General features: G+C 49.8%; 3 protein-coding genes across 3 annotated transcripts; 1 reads left to right on the top strand and 2 right to left on the bottom strand.

Annotated features, from left to right (window-relative positions):
• The first annotated feature begins 2,366 nt into the window (after window positions 1-2,366).
• Window positions 2,367-6,092, top strand: LOC124684820 (syntaxin-132-like). Its single transcript, XM_047219072.1, has 12 exons — window positions 2,367-2,449; window positions 3,424-3,528; window positions 3,633-3,689; window positions 3,858-3,906; window positions 4,000-4,088; window positions 4,169-4,242; window positions 4,327-4,369; window positions 4,974-5,060; window positions 5,168-5,245; window positions 5,326-5,406; window positions 5,522-5,587; window positions 5,699-6,092. The coding sequence occupies exons 1-12, from the start codon at window positions 2,432-2,434 to the stop codon at window positions 5,858-5,860; spliced, it is 909 nt and encodes a 302-aa protein (XP_047075028.1). The 5' UTR covers window positions 2,367-2,431; the 3' UTR covers window positions 5,861-6,092.
• On the bottom strand, window positions 6,068-6,762 carry LOC124684821 (protein CHLORORESPIRATORY REDUCTION 42, chloroplastic-like). The gene is made up of 2 exons (XM_047219073.1): window positions 6,403-6,762; window positions 6,068-6,319 (listed from the first exon to the last, which is right to left on the bottom strand). The coding sequence occupies exons 1-2, from the start codon at window positions 6,669-6,671 to the stop codon at window positions 6,178-6,180; spliced, it is 411 nt and encodes a 136-aa protein (XP_047075029.1). The 5' UTR covers window positions 6,672-6,762; the 3' UTR covers window positions 6,068-6,177.
• Window positions 6,763-8,370: 1,608 nt separating this feature from the next.
• Window positions 8,371-12,283, bottom strand: LOC124666201. The gene is made up of 5 exons (XM_047203551.1): window positions 12,197-12,283; window positions 10,470-10,537; window positions 10,029-10,390; window positions 8,764-8,848; window positions 8,371-8,683 (listed from the first exon to the last, which is right to left on the bottom strand). Exons 1-5 carry the CDS (start codon window positions 12,201-12,203, stop codon window positions 8,633-8,635), a joined length of 573 nt encoding a protein of 190 aa, XP_047059507.1. The 5' UTR covers window positions 12,204-12,283; the 3' UTR covers window positions 8,371-8,632.
• Between the last annotated feature and the right edge of the window lie 4,547 nt (window positions 12,284-16,830).

Consider the following 16,830-nt stretch of genomic DNA (forward strand, 5'->3'; position numbering starts at 1 on the left):
ACCGTATATTTCTCTAGATCCGATCTCGTCTCCTTGTATAGCTCGGGAAGCCGACCCGACCCGACCGCGTTGACACGCGTAGGAAGCCGGGGACACGCGGCGAACATGCACATGCAGGTCGACACGTACCCAACACAGTTGGTGCACCAAGCAAAAATTTAGGCTTCCTTGAGTGTGTCTCGAACTCGAACTCGAGTCACGAAACGCGACGTGCGTGCGTGACGTGTCGTGCCGAGCCGAGGCGGGGCGGGCGGAGGAGGAGTGCGCGAGGGCTCTTTCTATTCTCACTCACTTGGAATGACTAGAACAGCAGCCTCTTATATACCACTCCAACTCACTCCCAACTAGCAATGTGGGACTAAACTTTGTCCCCAAGGCTGTTCCAAGCTGTCAACGTGATGGGCCTTGAGATTTCAGGAATTGTAGACTATATGGGCTGCCTTACTGGGCTGCAGCCCATCTACATTCAACATTTCCGTCCTATGAAAGTGGTGTGAGATTGTCTAAATTTAGATGTATCCAGATTTCGACACACGTCCGACATGTTTCATGGGACGCCGGGAGTAGACGGATGTATGGAGGGAGTATAAGTGGAGAAAGCTTTGGACCGGGCCTAAAAAAGCTTAAAGCTGAAAACCTAGGCCCGATCCCGCCTCTCAACCTGACTGTCGGGCTTAGAAATCAGGCCCGAGCCTAGCTCGCAACCCAAAAAATCCCGACCTGACTTAGCCTAAATCGTGTATTTTGTAGACCCGAAGCCTGCTCCGAGCTGATGTTTAGGTTCAATATCCTGGCCCAAGCCCGACCCGACGTGCAATCTTAGCTCGACCCAGCTTGCGATTTTCGGTTCGGGCCGTCTTGCCGGCTGCTCATGCCCAAGTGTACGAGGGAGTATTGCTTATAACAGTTAACAATACGATTGTTTGTTCTAAAAAACCGCAGTACGATTCTTTGCTACTCCTGATGTGCCAGTAGATGTAGTGGAGCGGCACTATGATTGACGGAGCCCGCAGGTTGAGTTGGTCGTGCCAACCGCACCGCTGCCCTCCAGCTTGGACTGCGCCCATTGGTGGGCACGTACCGCAGCGCAGTCAATGACAACTGGGTCCGAAGAACCGCCCGCGAGGTTCGGCGCAGGTGGGGCCAGTGACAGCCGCCGTTTGCACTGGCACTGGCAGGTTGGCTGCGACCCGACGCGGTGTTCCAGCTGCGCGCAAGGGCGAATTGAAAAGTGCAAAGCACTCCTGTCAGTCGCAGGACACAGAAAGAAGAACAAAAGTATTTGGAGAGTTTGCTACGGCTACACGGGGCAGTGGACTCGCTTTCACTATGTTTTGTACGGAGTATCATTTTGCGGGAGAGTTAATTCGCTTTCATGGACATGAAAACCACCGAATGTTTCAAAGGTCATTGGATCTGGTTTATGTGTTTTCCGCTCTGTGCAAATTCTAAATAGAAGAATCTATCGTCAACATGGGCATGCGTACTTTAGAGATTCAAGTGGATCCCACCAAAGTTTCATCTGTAGTTTATAGTTCAGAATATGCCCTAAATTTTAAACTAGAAATTTTAAAATAAAAAAATAAGCGAGATTTTGGTGGGCTAGAGGTGCCACCACCCGTTACCCTCCTAAACATCTAACCACATGTCGGGTTCTCGACAACGTTACTTACTCTTGTAGTTTGAGACAACATACCCGAGAAAACACTTCTTTTTTATTACTCTCTCCGTTCATAAATGTAAGGCATTTTAAATATTTCAAAGTGGATTAGATACGGACCAAAGTGAGTGAATCTACAAACTAAAGCTACTAGATCAAATACAAACCGCAATATGTGAATCTACAAAAAAAAAACTAAAAATAATCTTAAATTAGGAAAAAGAGGAGCAGAATACAACTAGCCAGAGCATAAAAGGAAAAGCTTAACGTGCAAGTATTTTTCCGTTATCGGTTTAATATCTACATAGCAACAGCTATGAATATACATTAAACTAGCGATATCATACCATTATTGGTTATGAGTTATGACTAAGTCCTGATCATTGACCTCCACCTCAAATATACCAAAAGATACTTGGGCAACCAACATTTATTTAGATTCAATCAATCAATAATGAGTAATACATGGAAGAAGACATCATAATATTAAGAAAAGATTTGAGATACGGAGTACGATTTTCTACCGTATCTTCAAAAACAACCTTGGTGTCTGCCGTGTGAACGCAGCGACGACGTCCAGGGCCCAGCTGCAGAGACAGAGGGACAATCCAATAACTCGTCAGTTGGACCCACCTGCCAGCCTCGTCGCGCGGCGCGTCCAGCTTAACCCGCACACGTTAAAGTGTCACCTACGGTACAACGGCCACCTCTCTCTCTCTCTCTTTCTCTCTCATCGCCGTCTGCCAGTTCCTCTCTCCTCGCCGCGCCGCCATGAACAACCTGCTCACCGTAAGTGCCCCGCTCTCCCGCATCCCTCCCTCTCCCCCCCTCTGAACCCTCCTCTCCCCTGATCTCATCGCGCTGGCTCCTCCAATTGCTTCGCCGAGTGTGACGGGGATCCAGCACGCGAGCTCGAGATCTGGGCGGGGCTAGTCGCCGTGTCCCCTCCCGCGCGGAGGCTTCGAACTCCTGGCGGAACCGCCGGTCTTTCGCCAGGGAAGCTCCAAGTCGGCTGCGCTTGATCGGGTCTGGCGGCGGTGGAGTGACTGGTGGGGAAAGGGATTGCTTCAGCGGCGCCGCGAAAGAAACAGAAAATGCCACGCAAGGAATCGTCTTTGTTGCTCAGATGTGCCGGGCGAAGTAGAATTTTTTCCTTTTAGGATGGTCGCGGTAGATCTGATTTTCTGTGTTATGAGCTGGTTCTGCTAGGAGCAGGGGCTACTTGCTGTCTTTTTTTGTTACCTTCCCGGGATGGGTTGTTCCGATTTTAAGCCAACTTTATGCTTAGCCTTGGAGTAAATTTTGGTCTCATGATCAAAACACCATTGACTGCTAGGTTGAAAACTCATAATGATTGCACTAGTTATTTGGACAGTCAAATTAACTGCCACCTTCGAATTTCTGCGGGGTTTGATGTGCCCCAAGACTTCAGAACCTTCTTTTGGCATTACATGGTCAATGCTATGTTTGTTTCTACATGCACTATGTTATGAATTACAAATGGTTTCTAACTCGGAAGGAATTGTTTTACTTTTGAAAGTGACAGCTCAAATTCTCTTTTCGCGGTTTATCTGCCTTGTTAGGAATTTGTAAGCTTAATGATTATAATGCTAATAATGTTTTATTAGGACACAATCTTATTAGTTGTAGCTGGTGAAAGTAGCACATTTGGCTTGTCAGATTGGTTTCATAGCAACCGAGCCCTCTTCTTTGCAACTGCCGCAGTACATTTATTACATATTGTGAACATTCCGCTTTTGCAGGATTCCTTTGAGCTTCCTCGGCGTGATTCCTCAAGAGATGGGGACGTTGAAATGGGAATGCATCAGCCTGATGCTTCAGATAATTTAAAAGGTTTCTTAAAAAAGGTAGTCTTCGGAGAATTCTGTAGCCCATGTCTCTGCATTTTGCAACAGTGCACTTTGTGCAGTTTCTGCACTTCAGATTAATGACATGATGGTTTGATGCATAGGTCGATGGAATCGAGAGCCTAATCGCTAAGCTGACGAATCTCTTGACTAAGCTCCAGGTCCATTCATCATTCCCCAAACTAATATTTTCCTGCTTCTTATGTTTGCTCATGTATTCATTTTAGTAGCAACTATGGGATCTTTTGTCTCAGTATTAAGTTCCTTGCTGAGTTTATCAATGCCTTGCAGTTTTATAAAATATATTTGCACGCCGCTTTTGCTTGCAGACTGCAAATGAGGAATCAAAAGCAGTTACAAAAGCGAGTGCCATGAAAGGTGAGAACTTGTGTACTTTTGCAGCGAATGAGTTTGGACTCTCTTGAAACTTTCGCTATACTCATAGTCAGACACAACAATACTTTTATACAGCGATTAAGCAGCGAATGGAGAAAGATATTGATGAAGTTGGCAAAATTGCTCGCTTGGCAAAGGCAAAATTTGATGAACTGGAAAAAGACGTATGTTTCCCTGCTCGTGAATGGCATTTTCTCTTAGCAGTATTTGCGTAAATTAATCGTCTGTTGCCCCTGTGATACAGAACCTTTCTAACAGGCAGAAACCTGGATGCGGTAAGGGTTCTGCAGTAGACCGATCAAGAGAGCAGACTACTGGGTAAATTTACTCCTGATTTCTGTTTTTGATCTCTTCCCTTTATGAATTAGTGTTATTATTCACTATGCTTGCTGATCCGTACAGAGCAGTGAAAAAGAAATTGAAGGGACGGATGGATGAATTTCAGGTATTGTTTATTCTAACTGGAATGTCTAACTTGGCATGTATGTGAGGATTTTCCTGTTCCGTGAACAAATGTTCCCTATAATGCCCAATAGTTCTTAATATGCAAAGACAATTAAAACTAGTCAATATTTCTATTTACGAGGGCTATTTCATATGCCTCATAGAGCACCAGGGAGAAACCACTCTGCATCCATGCCTATGAGACATCAATCTTGTTCTTCATAAGCGGGGAAAGTGGCTCCATTGATTCTTGTATATTCTTACAGCTGAAAATAAAGACATTAATGAAAACTGCTTAGCTAAATGTCCCAGTCTGGACTTCCATTTATCACTTGATGGTAAGACTGTAGAAGAGCGTTCCTTAGTCAGTATGACAGATTGGTAGGCTTCATTGATTCTTTTATGTTCTTACAAGTAAAATAAGACATAAGTGAAAACGGTTTAGCTAACTGCCACAGTTTAGACCTTCATTAACTCCCCTGATGGTAACGCTCTAGAAGAGCCTTACCATTCTTAGTCACTGATGGATTGATGGAACGAATGCTATCGGCCTGATGTCTCTGAAGAAGCCTGAAATATATTAATGGTGTTACCCTCTGATGCAGGTATTGAGAGAATCAATCCGGCAGGAGTACCGGGAAGTCGTTGAAAGAAGAGTATTCACTGTAACAGGAAATCGCCCTGATGAAGAGGTAAATAGTTGCAACAAATTTTGATATGTGGTTAATTTTGTACTTTGCATTGCAATGGCATTTATATGTTTTATTTACACTGTGCCTCCTTACTTTGGAACCTGCAGACTATTGATGATTTAATAGAGACTGGGAGAAGTGAGCAAATATTCAAAGATGCGGTTCAACAGCAGGGGAGAGGCCAGGTAAGTTATATATAACATGATCGTTACTTACTGTGGGAAAACTCATCAAAATCTCATCAGGATAATTTTGTGTTTTCCAGATTTTGGACACTGTTGCTGAGATACAGGAGCGACATGACGCTGTAAGGGATCTGGAGAGGAAGCTTCTGGAGCTGCAACAGGTCACCATTCGTTTGCATAAGCTCTTATATGATTTCATAGCTCACTGCATGCATATGTGAATACATGTGGGATTATCGTCTTAATTTACCCCAGTCCATTGGTTTTGCCTTGTAGATATTCCTGGATATGGCAGTGTTGGTCGATGCTCAAGGAGACATGATCAACCACATCGAGACACATGTAACACCACTTAGGAAAACTGTTTATTTGTAATAGATCTAGCCAATTTTATGAACAAGCAAATCATTGGTGCTAACACTTGCATTGTCATGCCCTTTTTCTTGTTCCAAGGTTTCAAATGCTACCAACCACATATCGCAAGGTGTGGGCGCCCTCCAGAACGCAAAGAAGCTGCAGAGGAACTCGAGGAAGTGGATGTGCTACGCCATCATCCTTCTCCTCGTGGTAGTGGTGATCGTCGTTGTTGCAGTTATCCAGCCATGGAAGAAGTAACTCCTGAGCGCGACCTGAAACCGAAGATCTCGGCGGAATATATATACTGTTTTCCTGTTTGTGTAATCTGTGTAGTCCGGTCCCACTCTTCTATCGCTTGTACCTATGTTCACCCAGACAAATGCCCATATTGTTTGCCCTTTGGGGCTACTGCTATTCGTTTGAGTTTCTGTGTGCTCCAACTATGCTAGCTGTGAAACTGGTGAATACGAAACTCAGTTGTGCACCCTGATTCCTGAGTCTTTTATTGCAGTTGTGCAGCAATGCTAACAACATACTATAAGAAAGTCTTGATGTTTGTTGCTGGATCTAAAAGCTTATTCGTCTTCGGCCTGATTGTTGCTGCTGTCGCCTTCCTCATCGACGACCTCCAGGGCCTTGAAGTGCTTGCCATCCAGCAGGTACGTGCCGACAGCAAGCCGCACAGCCCAGACGTCCTTCGGCTTCCGCGCCATTATCCTGGGCAACGTTGGAATGTCAGGTGCCACAAAGAAAAGGCATATCCACTGGACTGCTTGTAGAGTGTAGGATTGGAGTGCTACCTCCCGACGTCGCCTGGTTTGACGCGGCCGGCGTTCTGCCGAAGCGAGGGCACCGACGCTGCGGTCTTGAGCATTGGTGGTTCCTCGATGATGACAATTGGCGAGCCGACCTTGAGCTTCGCCTTTGAGATGTCGGAGGCGTCGCTGTTTGCGCACCGGACACTGATGCTGGAACGATATCGTCGGACTGGAAAGGTTGGGATCGGCAGCCATACGGCGCAGCAGGATGAGGGAGATACAGCAGCAGCGGTTGGCTGTAGTAGCATCATCGTGCCTACTGAAAGCAGGATAAAGATAAGGGCCTTGCAGTTGTGCCTGTTAACCAGTGGCCAGTGGTGTGCCGTGGACCAGGCAAGGAGGCAAACGGAGCGTGGATATTAATTCTGATTTTCTACGCCCTCTTTAAATCGTTACCGAGTGCACTACTAGCGTAAGAATCGGGTTCCATATTTGACAGGCCGATGAGATGACACAAGCCCCCAGCATCGCTGTAAGTGCATCTCCAGCGGCGCGACGCATTTCGGACGCCCAAAAGTGATTGCGAGCGTCCGTTTGCGTCACCCCGCGGACATATTTTATCCGCTCGTCCGTTTGCGTCTGGGTGTGCTCCCACCGGGGTGGCCCATTTTTTTGAATTGCAACATAGTAAAAACATTGAAAGTAGTACATAAAAATGCATAAAAACTATACAAAGTAGATCTATAAGCCTAGGCTACTTGCTTCCTGACGGGCCGGCACCGTTGTTGCGTCGCTCCGTCGCCTGCTTCTCCGCCGCCTCCCGCGCGGCCGCTATGGCTCGGTGCGCCGCCGCGTCCTCTTGCAGGCACTGCTCCAGCCTTGCGTTGGCGGCCTCGTCCTTGAGCGTCTCGAAAGACTCGACGAGGGCCCGCTGCTCCGCCGCCTTCTCCTCCGGCGTCGGCGCATCGTGGTCATCGGATGACCAAGATATCTCCGAGTCGGAGTCCTCGGGCCGCGGCGGCAGCCGGCGGCCTGCGGCTGTTCCGGCTCGGCGTCCAACGCCGCGTGGCTCCGCCGGCTCCTCTGTGCTTCCTTCTCCGCTCGGCCCGGGGCCGCGGCGTCCCCGACCGGGTGGAGGAGATCGGTGCTATCTTCGGAGTCGACCTCCTCGGAGGAGCTCGACGCCGGAGGAGGTGGAGTGGGAGGTGAAGGTGGAGGTGGAGGCGCGGCAGCCCGGCCGCGTCCGGCCGCTGCTCATGGTGGATCCGCTGGAGGAAGCGGCGCTACGGCCGGCGGCGGCTAGGGTTTGTGGGGAGGAGATGAGATGCTCGCGCCCCGTATATATAGCGCGGAGGCGGGGCGACGGCCGCGCCACGCGTGGCATCGCCATTACTACGTGCGCGAGAGGTAGGCGACGGCCGCGAGCCACGCGAGGCATCGCCATTAACCGGCCGGCAGACCGCCGAAGCGACGCCTCGGTGCCGATGCGCGCGGAGAAGACGCATCGACGCTGCGCATGCTCGCGGAAGCCGAGGCACGCCATTAACGCGGCCCTGCAAAGGCTGCAGCGCGCCGCCCAGAAGTAATGCCGCGGAAGACGAAGCAGTTGTGCCGCTGCCAGGCGGGCCCGCGCGAGGACCCAGCGGACACTTGGAGCGACCGCCGAGCGTCCGCGGAGACGCAAACCTGGCGCATATTTGGGCCAGGTTTGCGTCTCTGCAGACGGCCCGGTCACTTTGCGTCGCCCCGCTGGGGCAACAGGCCCCAGACGCATTTCCGTGTTCGTTTGCGTCGCGCCGCTGGAGATGCCCTAATACCTCAGCTATGGACAGGTCGAAATGCTACCATGCACTGCAAATCATAACAAAAATACTACACGGGTAAATCGGCAGAACATCCCCTAAAGCAGTATGAGACAGAGAAACGCCACTGTAAACAATATGCATGAACAGAATATTTGAGCAAACATTTGATATAACCAATTCAATGTTTAGGATAAACAAGCAAATATTGGTGTAAAAACTCAACATAACCAATTCGATAAAAGTCTGCCATCCCAGACACATCCAAGTGATTTTTAGGTTCCGCCTAAGCAAAGATAAAGAGCAAAATGCGATCATAGCTTGCAATGAGTCCTTCCGTGCTTAATAAAGTGTCTCCCAGGCCCTATTGCCCTAACTACTAAGAATAGCATTGCCATAGGCATATTCAATAACTTAGTCTGATGACACTTTCTAGTCTCACATGCGCTTAACAAGCGAGCTTCAACGCCTCATACACGGGCCCTCTGTAGAACCACAACTCGCTCCTCCTTCATCGGACGCAGCAACATGCAAAGGAGCTTATAAGATAACCAACCTGCAAACCCAAATGAGACAGACCAAGACAAAAGGTTTAACTTACACAAAAGATTATTGAAACACTGCCACACAGAAGTATGGTTGTAACAACTCCCAGCACGCCCAATTCTCTTGGACGAACACCGTACCTGTTAAGCGATATATGTATATTAAAGCAAACAGCACAAGAAATCAATCAAAGGTTCCAGAATATGCCTATTTCACTAGTCTTTTGAAACAGAAAACCCTGAACAAGTCTATGACTGATTCATGCGACACCAGCCAAATTGAAATCTTGGTAGTGTTCTGTACAACTTTACCTACTTGAAACAAAGTGATCTAGCTCATGTGCAAAATCAAAATCACATATGTCCTACCTATTTTGTGAAATGAATTAACTACTATGTCAACTTGAAACAAAATCGAAATCATGCGACACAAGCGAAATTAAGGTCCTGGCAATGTTCTGTAACATTTTACCTGCTTGAAACAAAGGGATCCTGGGCTAAGAGCATCTCCACTCGTCTCCCCACAGAGCCCCCCACGGCCACTTTTTTTCATCCGGACGGCGAAAAACGGCCCAGTCAGGCCCCCGGTTCCTCGTTTTGGTCCGGATTTGAGCCTATTTTCGTCCGGACTCCCCATGCCATCCTCGGTTTCCCGGGGGTCTCCCGGGGACTCCGGATGAAGCTAAACCAACCATCCACGCCCACGTGTCTCCTCTTTCGTCCGGATTCCCCGAGCCATCCACTTTTTCCCCGAGAAACGCCGCTTGGGGAGCATACGACTGGGAAACTACTCCTCCCCACGCCAAATCTTCCTCCAATCCGGACGAAAATTTCGCCGGATTTGAGCGTGGGGAGCGCCAACGAGTGGGGATGCTCTAAGCCCTTAGTTTCTTTGGGCTAAGCCCTTTTTTTACCTACTTGAAACAAAGGGAGTATATTTTTCTCTTTTAATAAAATTTACTGTCGGAGCCTCTCCTACAGTTTTCGGCAGAAAAAAAACTAAGCAACTTGAAATAAAATCAAATCATGCGACACCAGCGAAATGGAAGTCCTGGTAGTGTTCTGTAACATTTTACCTACTTGAAACAAGGTGATCCAGTTCATGTGCACAGTCAAAATCAAATATGTCCTACCTATTTCTGAAATGAATTAACTGCTATAGCAACTTCTGACTGCCATAGATGGCCACAAGCATTAGCAAAAAATAGTGGCTATCCTGATTTCTTCTTCCTTCTGATAGATTTCATTACTAATTATCACATCTTACAGACAATGCCAAATCGTAGAAACAGGTCTAGATAAAGGTGCTGACTAGAGTTACCTTGAGAGGCTGAGATAGGAGAGGAAGTAAGCAAAGGTGATCAAAGTAATCGCGGTTGGGGCAACCCATGCGTATGCCTTCTCCATTGTGGGGATGCCCACAGGCCTCTTCAACACCAGGTGCGTGATGATGTAGAAGTGCAGTAGCAGAATAGGTGCGAACCAGGCACATGTCACAGACATGCCAAGAAGATCATCTGTTACCCACTTATCTGGACCAGGGACAAGCTGATGGGTGATAGTATCTTGGGGTCGGGCATTGAGTATGGACATATTGTAGGCACGGAGGGCCAGTGTCATGGGTAATGCCACTGTGTATATCACACTGACCAGCGTAATCGGTGGGTTCAGCACCGATTTGGTCTGAAACAGCAAACATGGGTACAATATTATAGGCCATAGAAAATAACGTCAGAAAAGCAACACAGGAAGCAGGGGAAACCTTTGCAAGCAGACCAGGGAAAGGATCAGCGGGTTGTGCAGGACCGACTTCTGAACCTGAATCTGAATCTGCAGAGTTGGTTGCAAGGAACGAAATAAATCAGAAAGACAAAAGAAACATAATATTGATGATTAATGTACAGAAAGCCTGTTCAACAGTAAAAAAAAAGGACTAGTTCCTAATCTCCATCTTCACCGTATAGCTGCTATAATCTGTAACTAGAATATATAAATTATTCCTTACTAAAAATTGAGCTAATAAGATATACAGCTAGCACTCCAGATACAGTTACCACGAGCATTAGCAAATTAGTTAGCAGCTGAGTATTTAATAAACAAACTATTTTCCTTACCAGGCACCCAACATGTGGATGATCATGTACTAACTGAAGCTTAGTGTGGAAGCTAACTAGCTTAGTGAAACACGTACTTGCTGGGGTACAGACGACATGAGTCAGTAGGCACACTCAAGTGACAATGAAGTTTCTAGTAAAATGTAAAAACCTAAAGATCCCACAATGAAGCATATAGTGAGTGAATTGATTAGAACTGAAAGATCAAGATGGTGCTTAAAGAGCATGCTCAAACAAATTAAACACATAATTATAGTCCAACGCATCGAGAAGAAGTAGCAGCATCCACCAAGAGGACCCTCATTGGTGAATAGGGTGACAATATAATGATATCGACAAAGTAGCAATATCTTCTAAAGCTCAATAAATATCCAAAAATGTACAATCAGACCTGAACTACATATAGAATGGACCAATTACTTTCATGTTGAGTGAATAGTCAGAGCTCCAGGTGGTTAGCCTTAAAAAAAACTGAAACATGCCAATAACCACACTGTTGGGGCCTGAGGACTCTAAAAGCAGGTTCAAAGCAATGCAGTAATCCATAACCCAGGACCAGGAGAAGCATACACTAGCTATCTATGAAACGAGAAGTGCATTCACAGACCTCAACCCTGGAATGCATAACGAAGCTATTTCAAAACCACAGGAATTTCTCACAAGAAAAAAAAAAGCACTAGTAGAAGGAAGGACTACACTAGTGGTCATGAAACTCGTCGACGTTAATGGATGCGCCGTTAGCTACGGCTGGAGATGAGGCTACTCACCACGGGGATGATGCAGAACACGCAGCAGCACTAGGTCAGATCGAGGCCCGCGTGTAGCTGCCGGATTTGTCTGTCAGTTGGGACTCTCGGCTCACAGCTCTCGGTGTAGGAGGAACACAGACCCGGCAGGATTTCTGGTTCTGGCGCCTCCGCCATCACCTCCGCCGCAACGAGGCCGGCGCGGCTGGCGGATCCAGAACGGCGGCCGGGGCGAGGAGGGGAAAAAAATAGTGGGGAAACCCTCGACCGGCTGTTGGGCTCAAATAGTTAGGGCTTTGCGGTTGCGGGCTGAGTACTGGGATACTGGGCTGATCGTGGACTGGTTGTGACGACTACGTGCGGCGGCGAAAGGTGGCGACGCGCTACTCTGCTCCCTCTACCACGCGCCCGGCGGGGAGAGGTCGATTGTGCTCGATTCCATGCGCGTCTCTCTCTCTCTCCCTCTCAACTCCGGCAATCGCTCGCCGTCGCCATACGTCCCATACCCCCGTCCACTCGCCCTACCAACTCTGGTATGGCAAACGTACGGCAGTCGCTCTCCGTCGCCATACCCGCCCTTCCGCTCACCTCACCGGCCGGTCTTACAGAGGGGGAACGGAGATTATTACCAGACATGGCGGCTTCTCGGCGAGGAACACCTCCGTCTCCGTGGCTCCGTCGATCTCTTGGAAGAGGAGGCAGTGTGGGAGGGGGAACTGGGGAAGGGGGAGGCTTGAGATGCTAATGGGGATTATTATGGTCACCCGAACTGCACGAGATATATTTTCTGGCCGAGGAAATGGAAAAATAATTTTTGTCGTTCCAAGCCTAAAAGCAAGGGGCATTCAAAACAGCCGCACTTTACTCCTCTCTCTCTCTGTGTTTAGTTTGAAAATGCTATCGAAATTGCAATTAACCACAACAGAAAGCACATGATCATGTACTACAGCCACGCCATCTATCCATGACGGAAGGAGACGGTCGTCAACTTTACAGCTAATGCTCCTCCCCCGTCCTGGAAACGGAAAACATAACTGGCTGGCTCCCTCATTCCTCCTGGCTTCGTTTTCTCCCTGCAGTGGACCCCGCGGGCAGTTGGTCTGCGCTCGGCCGTCAGGTTCAACATAACGGAGGAACGTCGGGCCAGACATTCAAGCTGCAACACAAGGAGACAAATTAAGGGATCGTCTCCAGTCTCCAGTCTCGAGACTCTCGCCGTTGCAGGGCGGTTTGGTGAGCCCCTGACTGCTTTTGCAACGGCCCGTACTAGCCGGGCACAATGTACATGGACGGGAAAGTCATCTAATTAACCACGCATTCTGCTAAGAGCATCCCCACTCGTTGGCGCTCCCCACGCCCAAATCCGGCGAAATTTTCGTCCGGATTGGAGGAATATTTGGCGTGGGGAGTAGTAGTTTCCCAGCCGCGTGCCCAGGCGAAGTCGACGATGCGAATTTAAAAAACGGAAACTTGACAAACTACGGCTAAAAACGGGTGAATATAGACTAAATTTAATGATATTTATTACATTACGGGAGGAGTTCATACATAGAGGCCGAATTCGACTATATTTCGAATTCGGCTAGGGGAATGCAAACGCTAATTTTAAAACACGGCGCTCTACATGCCGAAATGGCGGTAGAACACCGTGTAGTCGCCGCCGTCGTCGTCGGAGCCGTCGTCGTTGGCCTTCGGCCGCGCGGCCCGGGCTCGCTGCTGCCCCGGCCGGCGTCTCCCCACCCCGGGGACGGCTTGTACCGGTCGTCGTCGGAGGACTCGAGGTCGACGACGGGGACGGCGACGCCGGATGGAGGTGTCGCAGGACGGCGGTACCGCGCGAGATCGTCGTTGGCGGTTGGAGCGGCGCGGGCGGCGAGTTGGCGTGCGGCGGCCGGGTCCGGCGGCCGCCGGCCGCTGCTCCGCCTCCTCGCGCTCCCGGTCGCGCCTCGCCCGGTCCGGTGCGGCGTCGTCCGCGCGCTTCTCCTCCTCCATGTCGTGCGGCGACCCGGCGATCGCCTCCGCCATCGCGGCGTCCTCCGCGCGCTTCGCCTCCTCCTCGGCGAGCCGGCTTGCGGCGGCCTCTTTCTTCGTCTTCTTCCGGCCGCTCGCGGCGCGGAAGGCTGTTCTCGGATGACGAGGGCGCCGGCTGCTGCGCCCTCCGGTCGCCGGCGGAGACGCCGGCTCCTTCTTGACGCGCACCGGCGTCGAAGGCGATGTCGCCTCCTCCCTCTTCACCGGCGCCAAGGATGACCTTGACGCCGATCCGAAGACGACGAGCCGGCGGCCATGCGCCGTGGCTGCCAGACGCTTCCCCGACGGCGGCTCGCCGGTGCCCTCGATGCCGATAGAGGGGGCATCGTGAGCACCGGGAAGTTGCCGCCCTCGATGTGCGCGAGGACGTTCGCCAACGTCCTTTCCGGCGCGCTCCACCACCGTCGGCGGCCCGCGGCGTTGTTGCGCGCGAGCGGAGGCGGCGGGCCGTCGTAGGCCGCCGGCTCCCGCTCCCACCGCCGGAGGAAGTAGGAGTTCCACCGCGTGTAGTTGTCGGGGTGGTGGCGCGGGTCGGCGCGCTCCTCGTCGGTCATCGTCATCCTCGCCTCCTCGATGGCGACGTCGAGGGCATGGCCCCGCGGCGGCGGCGGGATTGGAACGCCGCCGGCACTTAGCCGCCGGCCGCCTCCGGGAGGCCTCGTGTCCGGCGGGCGGGGGTACCCCGCCCGGTGGAGGAGGTGCCCCTCCCACGCGTGGAGCGACCGGCGGGGGAAGCCGTTGTTGGCTGCGCCGTCGTCGTCGTAGAACGCCATCTTGGGAGTAGAGGGAGAGTGGAGGGAGAGTGGAGCACGGGGGTACGCCTCGCGGTGATCGGACCGGCGTATATAGGCGTGGGCCGGCGCGGGGATTAAATGCCGCGTGGAATGCGACGCGTCCGCGGCGAGCTGACCGGCGGCAGCCTTTAGTGCGCGCGGAAGACGATGCGTGCGCGGAAGACGACGACATTAACTCGCCGCGTGGCCGGCGAATGCAGACCGGCGGCAGGCTTTACGGCGCGCGGAAGACGATGCGATGAGGACGACGATCGGTTTCTCTCGCCGACAAGTTGGGGCCACCGGATGCGCGGGAAGTTGCCTCGCCGTTTCGCGCGCTTTCGTTTCGTCCGGAGTCCCCGAGCGCTCCCGGGGGCCGGGGATGGCGTGGGATCGCCGGATGGATTTAGGCCCAAATCCGGACGAAAACGAGGAACCGGGGGCGCGACTGGGCCGAATTACGCCGTCCGGATGGAAAAAACGCTCGCCGGGGGCCTGTTCGGGGGGACGAGTGGAGATGCTCTAAACATACCTCGCTCGATCAGCAAGGCCATTCAACCCTATATCTTTTTCTGCTTTTCGACGTTATTAATAACATATAGTAGCTTCTCTAGCGCCGTGCACTCAAAATAAATTCAATTTTGGGAAAACAATTCGTCCTGCTTAAACAACAAAGAAACACAATTGTTACATCAGAAACGGGAAGAAAGTCCACTTCTTATCCTTAAACTCTTGGAGAAGTTCATTTTTCATTCTAAAATTATTTTTCGTTCTGTGATAATAATGATCACTTGTTTCTTTCTTCTCCGTTTGCAGAATTAATTTGGAGAATGGTATTTTTTGCTTATAGCATTCCTCCTCTATCCAATATTACTAATATGTTTGATAATTGTTGAATCGGATTAATAGGAAGGATAAAGAGCATATTGGTATTGGTATTTCTGCTATTTGTTGGTCTGTATGGACAAGTATAAATGATATTGTGTTTAATAAACAGAAGAGAACCAATTTTTTGCAGGTTATTCTTCGTGCGGCGCATTGGATATAGCTTTGGACATACCTTCTCTGGGAGGATCAGCGGGATACTATGGCTACTGGATGCAACCACGCACGGGACTGCTATTTTCAGGCTACTGGATGGCGACACATTAAAAAAATTGAAGATGGATAGTTTTTGTTACTTTTCGTATTTGTTTGGCTCATTCTTGTCACAACCTTAGCTTACACATGATTGTAATAATTATACATTTTAGACCTCTTTTTTAATAAAGGATATGGATGTGTGCATCTATTGATGTAGAGGCCGGAGCTATGCTCCCATATCGAAAAAGAATGGACACTGAGCTACTTCCTCCCCCCCCCCCCCCCGGTTTAGAACATGAAAAGAAGAAGAAATCAACCAACTAACTTGGGTTTTAATCAAACCAAGCCCAAGCTAGCAGAGATCTCGAACCCAACATCTTAGTGCAAGAAATTGAAACCCTCGTGTCTGTAAACCGCTCGATTTTACTATCTCCTAATTCACTTGAAACCACACCAAGAACGCTCGTTTTTTGCGTTTTCCTATTAGCATCATCTTGCCTCTTTGGCCTTGCATCGGTGCCTTGAGTTTTTGCCACACGTGACAGATATTTGCCTCTCTCAACAGGGATAAGGACTAAAAGTGAATAACTCTGAGAGTTTAAGGTTCATCTTGAACCAAATGAAAGTTTTAGGACCAAAAGTAAACTTTCACTAGAATTTAATGACCAAAAGTGGAGCTTCTTCTTATAGTTTTCATCATCAAAAGGCTATGCATGTCACGATCTTCTGTTTTCGCCTTTAGAGGATCTCCACTCGCGTCCCCCAAATGTTATCCGGTCAAAGCGCCAAATCGGTCGCTTGTGGTTGGGGCACACCCATTTGCAGTCGCGTCCTCCAAACATGGTGTACCCAAACAATAAATATGGAGAAAAATATTTTTTCCATTTAAATTTCATTATATATTACAAAAATGAATGAAAAAGACTAAATTCAAACTAAACCCTAGCCTACTCGTTGTCGTCTGGGGCGCTCGACAACCTAGTTTCAATGTAGTTCCGATTGCTCCTCTGGCGCGCCCGCGCCCTCCGCTCCTTGCGCAGTGCAAAATCACGCATCTGACATTCCGCCACCTCCTCCGCGAGCCTCTACCGCTCCGCTGACGTGAAGAGGTGACCCCCTCCTCAATAGGTGCCTCTTCGATGACGATTATGACGACGCGCCGCCATGTGGCCTCAAAGACCTCTTCTCGGGCACATGTGTCACCATGTAACTTCTTCAGCATCTTGTACTGCAAGGATTACCTTCTACTCCACTGCCTGCTCTTCTGGGTCCAGTCCATCACTCCAATCCTCCAAATCGTCTCCTTACCCCTCGTCCTCGTTGCCCTCTCCGACCACCGCCTCGGTGAAATTTCAATGTCGGTAACCTAGAGGGGG

The sequence above is a fragment of the Lolium rigidum genome, chromosome 1 (genome assembly GCF_022539505.1).
Source record: "Lolium rigidum isolate FL_2022 chromosome 1, APGP_CSIRO_Lrig_0.1, whole genome shotgun sequence".
In the NCBI taxonomy this organism is placed as follows: Eukaryota; Viridiplantae; Streptophyta; class Magnoliopsida; order Poales; family Poaceae; genus Lolium; species Lolium rigidum.

Bases quoted from the DNA above. Each gene is read 5' to 3' on its own strand.
- LOC124684820 (XM_047219072.1), top strand. The intron at 4,089-4,168 runs GTATGTTTCCCT...CCTGTGATACAG, and splicing joins TTGATGAACTGGAAAAAGAC to AACCTTTCTAACAGGCAGAA. The intron at 4,243-4,326 runs GTAAATTTACTC...TGATCCGTACAG, and splicing joins TCAAGAGAGCAGACTACTGG to AGCAGTGAAAAAGAAATTGA.
- LOC124684821 (XM_047219073.1), bottom strand. From the start codon at position 6,671: ATGATGCTACTACAGCCAACCGCTGCTGCTGTATCTCCCTCATCCTGC. The intron at 6,320-6,402 runs GTAGCACTCCAA...AACGTTGCCCAG, and splicing joins AAACCAGGCGACGTCGGGAG to GATAATGGCGCGGAAGCCGA.
- LOC124666201 (XM_047203551.1), bottom strand. The intron at 10,391-10,469 runs GTTTCCCCTGCT...TTGCTGTTTCAG, and splicing joins TCCCTGGTCTGCTTGCAAAG to ACCAAATCGGTGCTGAACCC. The intron at 8,849-10,028 runs GTAACTCTAGTC...ATCGCTTAACAG, and splicing joins TCCTATCTCAGCCTCTCAAG to GTACGGTGTTCGTCCAAGAG.